This window comes from Lepisma saccharinum, chromosome 1 (assembly GCF_977018435.1).
Source record: "Lepisma saccharinum chromosome 1, izLepSacc3.1, whole genome shotgun sequence".
NCBI lineage: Eukaryota > Metazoa > Arthropoda > Insecta > Zygentoma > Lepismatidae > Lepisma > Lepisma saccharinum.
Genome location: NC_139229.1, coordinates 141,062,438 through 141,071,067, shown reverse-complemented (window position 1 = coordinate 141,071,067; position 8,630 = coordinate 141,062,438). Strand labels below are relative to the sequence as shown.

At 39.9% G+C, this 8,630-nt stretch overlaps 1 protein-coding gene across 1 annotated transcript in view; it reads right to left on the bottom strand.

Moving 5' to 3' along the window:
- LOC146001779 (transforming growth factor-beta-induced protein ig-h3-like) overlaps positions 1-8,280 on the bottom strand; it is a 52,459-nt gene extending 44,179 nt beyond the window's left edge. The window contains exon 1 of the mRNA XM_083139501.1: positions 8,108-8,280. Within this exon, the coding sequence (XP_082995627.1) occupies positions 8,108-8,238 (131 nt within the window). The 5' untranslated portion in view covers positions 8,239-8,280. The remainder of the gene's footprint in view (positions 1-8,107) is intronic.
- Positions 8,281-8,630: the final 350 nt, after the last annotated feature.

Below are 8,630 nucleotides of genomic sequence, written 5' to 3'. Positions count from 1 at the left end.
CTCACTATATGGATTTTTATTATTATTACTTTTGTATTTGTAGTTACACTTTTTTTTTTTTTTTGATTTGACACGCAGTTTATCTTATCTTATATGTATCATCATATTGACAAGGGTTATGTGGGAGAGGTGAACCTCGCCCGCTTAATAAAGACAATTTATTATTATTATTATTATTTAATTGAAAACTTTTTTGGTTTCGTATGAATTATTACAACACTATTTATTTTTTTTATAATTGATATACGTTAAAGCATAATGGGTGCGTCAACATTGGTATGTTTCTGTCTTGTTTACGAAGCCTTCTCTCCTTTGTTTCCACCATTCCCCTTTCTGCAACCAACTTAACATGTTTTCACACGAACTAAACTTAAGTTTCTTATGGAAGCTCAAAACATTTACTGCTTTCACTTGAAGTCTTTGCAAGAGAAATTCCAAAACCTGCAAGAATCTCTCATGAACCAACATTCGAGCATTATCTGTTCTGGTTGATGTGTGCACTTTCTAGATTCCGAAAGTGGGATGCATTTTACATTATTTCTCCGGCTAACCCGAATTTTATTTTCGAACGACCTAGGACAACGCTCGTGGAACAAGAATAAGAATCCGCGTCGTGCTCTATTTCGTTCAATAACGAAGCAGCCTCTCCACAATTGCATTTCTTCTCTTCCGAGAAGCTTCTTTGGCTTTTGGGGTTAAAGGAGCAGACGCCAGAGGGGAAAAAAGGTCGGAAGTGGAAGCAAATGACCGTTAATAGTGCCTGGCTACTGACCAGGGAAGCTGCACCATCATGCTCTAAATCATCGATGTCCAAACTCCGGCTTGGAACAAATTGAGGAAAAAGAATTAAGCAAGTCATGGGCACTCACTGAAAATTTTCGAAGGTAAAAAATAAGTTGAATAAACAAAAAGCTATGAAAACCGAGTGACGTCATATTTATAGGTCATCGTAAGAATAGAAATGTTTCAAGAGAAGCAGAGAGAGATATAAAGAAACAACTGAGGGAGGAAAAGAGGAGAAACATGAGCTGAAGAGAGAAGTACAAATAAGTTCTTCAAGCTTGTTTTAAGTCCACTTTATGCATAATGGAATCCGCGGTAGTGATCTAAGGATGTGCTCACCTAGCCTCAAATAAATGGATACCTGGGGCAACCCTGTAGGGTACGCCTCGAAAAATGACAGATCGAGAAAGTGGGGGGGGGGCTCTAACTCCACCCCCAACCCCTCTGTGCCTTCATAGCATGGTACGTACAACGTACATGGGGAACTTTACCTTTATCTTATGCACACATAGATTAATCCGGACTGGACCTACAGTTTTATGTGGGATCCGAACCTCGTATGCTTCCACGGAGATCGAACCTGGTACCTTTTCATTATAATGCGACAGCGATTACCACTGCGCCATCTGAGAGGCTCAAGGAGAAATAAAAGAAACTTGAGAGACAATGCAAAGTAATCTAGAGAGAGTTGATTGAGTTGTTTGTTGTAAGTCCACTTTATGCACAGTAAGGCTAATCGGGACTGGACCTACAGTTTAAAATGGGATCCGAACCACTATGTGCTTCCACCGGGTAAGCTAGAGAGAGAAGGGGGAGAGAAGGAAATAATAAAAGAGAAGAAACATAGCAGAATATGTCAACGAAAGAAGGAGCAAGTAAGAAGACATTGAGAGAGACTAAAATATAGCGGAAGAAAGAAAATAGAAAGTGGGAAAATTAATTTAAAAATAAGGAAGAACTTAAGAGTAAGTTAAGTATTTTTCTATGTTCCAGGGGAATCAAAGTTATCTACCACGACCCCTAATGTTGGAGGGAATTATTTAACAAATATCAACAATATACTTTCTACCATTTTTATGATGAACATAGAAACTTTATTTTCTTACTTATGTGCAATCAAATTAAATGAGCATCAGGCCCGAATTTAGGGGGGGGGGGCTTCCATCTGTAAAGGGGTAACTGAAATCGTATTTAGAGGGGGGATTGGGGAGGATCCAGAGGTGTTAGCTCCAGGCCTTGTCAGCGTAAGTAGTTGTGTTGTATCGGTCTCCTCTGGATCGTATCTCGATGAAAGCGTTAATTCATAAAAATATTTCGGAAATGCATATGAAACAGGAGGGCACATTCAGGATTCGAAGCAAGATCCGAGACTTTAAACACAAACCACTTGACCACGCAGCTCAGGTATGCACTCTAGGAATGCAGTTACGTGTACATTCGCAAACGTCAGTACATAAAGGCCCACTTGCTTATCGTGTGGGTATGCAGCGTGCTTTAATTTACAGCAAAGATGAACTTTCCAACTCTGCAGGCATACACACAAGAGTTTACAAAGATGTCACCTTAGATGAAGCGCACATAAAATTAGCAGAAAAAATGTTTCCGGCTAACTATCAGTTTTCTTTCCCAACAGAACATTTTCCCAACCTTTCTTCTCAGAATTTTATAGCTACGATGCTAATAAACCGTGAACGCCAAGTGTGTCTCTTACGGTACTTGCAGAACGGTTAACTCGAACGCCGCTGTTAAATCTTATTAACGCGTTTTTCAATGTCATCGACACGAACTCCCCCTCGCGGTCCGACGAACCTTGGTGCACTCGGAGCAACGAAACGGGAACAAAAATTAAGACTGCAGTTAGACAGATTAGAAAATTGCAGGATGACTTGATAGATGGCGATTAATGCACTCGGTATGAAGGTTCGAAGTAACGGTGCAACACTTTAGAAGCGAGCCTTTCTTTTGTCTCAAGGAGATGCTGCGTCGATACAAGAGGAAACAATGAAGTTGGTGTTTTTCGGCCCTCTGCTGTGGCTGTAAAGTAGGACGCGGTTGACTTTGTCACAATGCATTTTATACTGTGATAGGTAAATTCGGTTCTTTGGACTGTAACCGGTTTTCAGAATAGTATTCCCCTTTCACCCTATAGTTTTTTTTTTATTTGTACTTTTTAATTTCTTCTCTTTTTTGCGAGGCCTGTCGTCGTCACTCCACGTTCCAAAAATCTTATTCCTATTAGATCGCGCATATTATATGCTCACTGTTACCAGAAAGTGGATATAAGTGGCTAAAATGATATTCTAAATTATGTATAGTAACTCGCGACATTATATAAACTTTACTTTTCGCACGATTTCTCGTGAATTTCACCATCTTCGACTCTTAGGTTGCGAAAATAGGATAGCTATTTGTACCTGAACTAGTATTCTGTGATATTCCTGTAAGGAGCGGGTGTCTTAATTTTTTAAGTAACATATCTGGTGTAAACATTTTCCTTTGTAAATAATAGTTTTACACCCGGGCATTCTGGAAATTTTATCAATTTTTGTGTAGGATTAAGTTTGTTGTAATTTTATACCACATTATATTTATTTTCTCTTTACAGTATAAGGAATTGTTCGAATGTCCAGGAACCCCAAGAATTCTAATGGGATAACATGACCGCACAATTTAAATCCTGTACAAGTTGCGTATTGTTTCATTTCAATACCGAACTTGGACCCTTTTTAAACTGATTCGGAAGAAAGGTTCCTGGACCGTATTTAAATTGATCTGGCAAAAAGGTTCCGAAACTAAATTGAACACTTTAATGAAAAAAAGGTTCTCTACGGTACATAACCCATTTACGGTTGCTGATTTTTCTCTCCCGGACAGGAATTATATTTATTTACAATTCCTGAACCTTTAACAACCAAGTACTTGGAAATACTTTTGTTGACTGCTAAAAATTCATTCCTGTTGTGGAAGTTGATTTATTTTTTTTTAAAGTTAGTTAATTCGAGGTTTACAATAAAAAGATGCTTGTTAGCTTACTCCAACTTTATTTTTTTTGTCAGCTAACAATCCATTTTTCCTAATTATTAATCTTACAATGAAAATGTGACATTTCATTGCTTAATGCTTATTATTTTTTAATCCATCCTTGAGGAAAATTTTGTACTCTATACTGTTACACACCTCACTCAAAATAATTGAAAGTTGCGAGAAATTTTAGTCAAAGTTTACGTTGTGTGCCCACATAAAAGTCTTATTTTGGAGATCGTTAGCTTAGAAATTACATTACCACTGTCTGGGCTATTCGGGCTCACTTAGGACCCAGAAACTGCCTAAGAAAATGCAGTTCCCGTTCCGACATTAACTATACTCTGTCCCGGGTATCTCTGGAGCAAGCCAGCGAAAATAAGTATCTGCTCAAATAGTGACGCGAGACAGCTCCGCCAATGAACACATAAGAGAGAACGGGATTGCGTATAGGGGGTAAAGCGACTGCCGTTACAAGCCTTTGAGCAGCGTGTACTGGTTCGCTCTGCCCACTCGATTTACCCCCTTCTCTGCCGCTATGCGTGGCCTTACTCCACAGCTTCCGGGGACAGAGTATAGTCCTGATTGACGTGAATAGAAAATCAAATCGAGGATAAGTTACTATAGCCTAGAGGGCCTCCGCAGTGGTAGCGTCGTCGCCTTGTAATCAAGGGGTCCTGGGTTCGATACCCGTTGGAGGCACATAATGGTTCGGATCCTACTTTAAACTGTAGGTCCAGTCCCGATTAGCCTTACAGTGCATAAAATGGACTTAAAACACCAACTATAGCTTAGAACCCCCACACCCCCTTTTTCAACCTTACCCTGATGCGTTTCGTCCATCGGTGGTCGTGTGGGTACGACTCATTGCACCTAAGTTAAACAGCTTCTCGGTCAAGCGTCGTATTTCATAAGCGCGGAATTCTTTCCTGGTTAGGTAAGACTTAAGTTTAAATCTCTTAGCATAAATACACTACATTTCGCCTAACAAACAACGAAAGAATTTAACCTGACGTCAGAAGACTATGGCGCTTCACCGAGAAGGTGCTTGACATTCGTGCGATAAGTGAGACTCTTGGTCGTGTCCGAGACCCTCCACTCGAGTCAATCATTCTCCAAGGAGCGCTTCACTGATTGGCAGAAAAGCGAGGAGACCTTGGCTGGACTTCAATTTCGTCCTCTTAGTTATTCTTCGCGGAACTACTATTCTCTGTCCGCTGCAAGAACGAAGCCAATGCAAACAAATACTTTGTGAGAAATCCAATTTGTTTTTCCAGTGGCAGTCGTGCTGGAATCTTGCGCGTATGAATATAGGGCATGTAACAATGCCATCCCACTGAACATAGCTGCTATATTAGAGTTATTGAACATTTTATGAGCTGTACAGCTACGACGAATATATTCATGGGTAAAATAACACCAAAACTTACTCACAGGAAAGGAACTCAAAAGTAAAGTTGTTCTGTTTACATTAACTTCGTTCTTACAGTGGATGGAGAATAGTGCAGTGGTCTCAAACTCAGTTCCTTGAACGGGCTATTTCCAGATTTGAAAGAACTTGGGGGCACTTGACCCTCTGTACTCCCTCAAGAAAGTGAGATATTTTGCATGGTTCATGAACGTTTTCAGCTGTGTTTAGCTCGCGGAAATGTGTTCACCACACGTCACCCCGTAACTGGTGGGAGTGAGGCCGGCAGTCGGTAGGCAGCCTCTGGCCCTCACGGGCTGTTGCGCCACGGATTATTTTTTACATATATTTTATATTAATAATTTATTTTATTATTATTTCTACTATTCGATTTTTATTCAACGACCTGACTCCATACAAAAATTTCTGGTAACGCACTAAGGATAAACACTCTCAGCAAGTGGAAATAAAAAGTCCGCTGCACAAAATAATCATGTCTATGAGGATGGATGGTAATTATATGAAATTAATTAAGGTGTGCACACAAGGACAAAGGGAAAAATCAAAATTGAAAGTTGTTTGCAATGCAATAAAATCCATTAAACCATGAGCGTATTACAACGATGTCACTTGTAAAAGTCTGCATTACTTTAAATCAGCTTCAAGCCTATACTGATACTTCTTTATAGCTGTTGCCGTTCCTGATGTATTTATTGATTCTCGATAGGCAGCATGTGGTCTGTGTCACTGCATAGAAGCGGACTATTAATGTATATATTTTTATTGCATTTACTCTACTATCTCCTATATTTATTATTACACCAAACTATGTCTGTGTAGTTCTCGAAAGTTGACACGGACGACGGGTATTCTTTTTCACACATTTGCTGATTAGTGTCAAATGGAATGCATCTGTTATGAACATTGATAACATCGTTTCAGTACTGGATTGGAAATCTATATGGAAATCCCCATGAGGAAAAGTGTCAAGAGGTGAATGATGTACGTGGTTCTTTACAAAGCAAGGAGAAGTTTCAATTCATTTATGTATGGAAATCTATGGAAATCCCCATGAGGAAAACTGTCAAGAGGTGAATGATGTACGTGGTTCTTTACAAGTTTCAATTCATTTATGCATAGGCTAATCGGGCCACACGATAGACAATATTACAACACTGAGAAAATTGTTCCTATGATATTTCACGATATCGTAAACCATCGACGGCATGGGTAATTGTGAACAGTTCTTTATAGTTTGACTAAATTTTGGTCTCTGTACGTTTATTGTAACGATACACATGCATGATGCATCTTGCATTTACCGTATCGGATTCAGTAAGCAACACCCATACACGAGACTGGAATCGAACCAGAGACACTTTGTAGACTGCATTCGTGGAATTATCATCAAAGCGGTATTCACGAAATGTCAGGAAAATATCCGTGGAAGGAATATTCTATTATCATTAATTTGTACACTATGCTTCATTTGTTTAACGGCGACTTTCTACTTCAGGTTAATTGCGGAAATAGGAATTAATAGTGATTAAAAACAAAAAACAACCAAAAACAATAGAAATTTGAACCACCATTCATAAAGAATGTTGAAATGTAATGAAGAACAAGCACAAGAGGGGGAAGAAGTGGTCAGATAGGGAAAACCTACAAACACCACCACTCAGGCCCGTAGCCAGGATTTTATTTGGGGGAAGGGGGGGCCTCATCCATCAGCACAAGCATCGCCAGAAATATTTGCAGAGGGGCAGGCCACTGATAAAACTTGATTAGTAGAAATAATAATGATAATAATAATTATTACCACGCTAATTGTCATTTTACAATAATAACTAGTTATTAAAAATAAACCAATTTTAATTCCAATTTTTTTGTTATTATTATAATTGTTGTTATTATTTTTATATAAATGGAGAGACTTTGCTACTCGCACCACCGTATGAGTGAATATCCTATACTGTTGTCCATTGTTTTTCTTACATTTTGTAGTTAGTGTACTGAAATTCATAGTTTTTGTATTCTGTTATTAACTTTCACACATTACGTTAAAAGAAAAGCTTTAGAAGTTAGGGCCAAATTTTACTCCTAAAATTTATATTGTGTGATCTCTCACAAAGAAAACTATACATTTTGAGAGCTGCGGGTCCATTTATTCTTTGGATTAAATGGTAGAATATAAAAATATAACCTGGTTCCTCTGTTACACACTAAACTAGTACCAAATTAGATATTTTGTAGAATTTCGGGGGGGGGGACTTCAGCCCCCTTAGCCCTTCCCCTCTCTACGTGCCTGCCACCACAGATTGTCGCCGAACGGTGAATTCGCCAAATGGGACCAAATTCAGGATTTATAATCTCAAATTCTCTATTCGGTCCTCGAAATCCAGTAGGTGCAGTACGTGAATTTTCAAAGCAGTCTCGCATCTATCAATCGGATGAGCAATTTGAATCAGCTAATGTAATGTTCACGGATGGAATACACTACCGTAGTTGTGCAGCGCTTGAAGTAGAAATTGTTAGGTGTGGGGGAGAGGGGATGTTTGTTCGAGCCATTGGGCTAGCTGGGGATCTGTCTCAATTAGCCAAAAGTGAAAAAAAACCTACTTAAAATAAACTAAATCAAATTCGACTATATGGTTTAACATTGTGACAATAAAACAGGTGGAGTATACCATCCACCCTAACTTCGATTGATTGATTTAGTGTTAAAGTCCATTTATGCACAGTAAGGCCAATCGTGACTGGACCTACAGTTTAAAGCGGGATCCGAACCACTATGTCCCTCCACCAGGTATCGAACCCGGAACCCCTTGATTACAAGGCGACGACGTCAACACTACGCCATCGCGGACAAAAAGAAAAATAAACTTTTCTACTCACCCGTGTTCGAACTGGTTCCAGAAATTTGTTCCGTGAAAGGGGTTCATCATCGATCCGTGATTTAGGGGTCGAACCCCAAGGGGTGCCACCAGGGTGGCCGCCGACAGAAGCACCAACAATTTCACGTACATTCTCCGCGCACAACTTGTGACTCTGGGTCGCCAGCAAAAGCAGACGGCTTTATAGCCTTCGACCTCAACGCCGCCTACCTGAGCGTGCGCCTAACGGGGATAAAGCTGCGTTGCCGGAGCCACGGAGAGCGTTCCCACTTACTCAAGCACTGTGTCAGCTGTGGATCTCAGTCTCACGCTTCTCTTACCTCGCGTTCACGGCTTCCTCGGAACAACAAACGCTTTATAATCTCTTATTATGATGTTCCGCTTCTGAACTCGTGCGAGATAATCTGTTAACGCCTCGTGCATCGTGACTTGTGTACAAAGTAAAAGTTAGGTTGCAGTGGGAGGGGGAGCTATGTCAAGACTTCAGTAGTTCCAGGGCGACTGCTGTTCGTATATCATGCGAA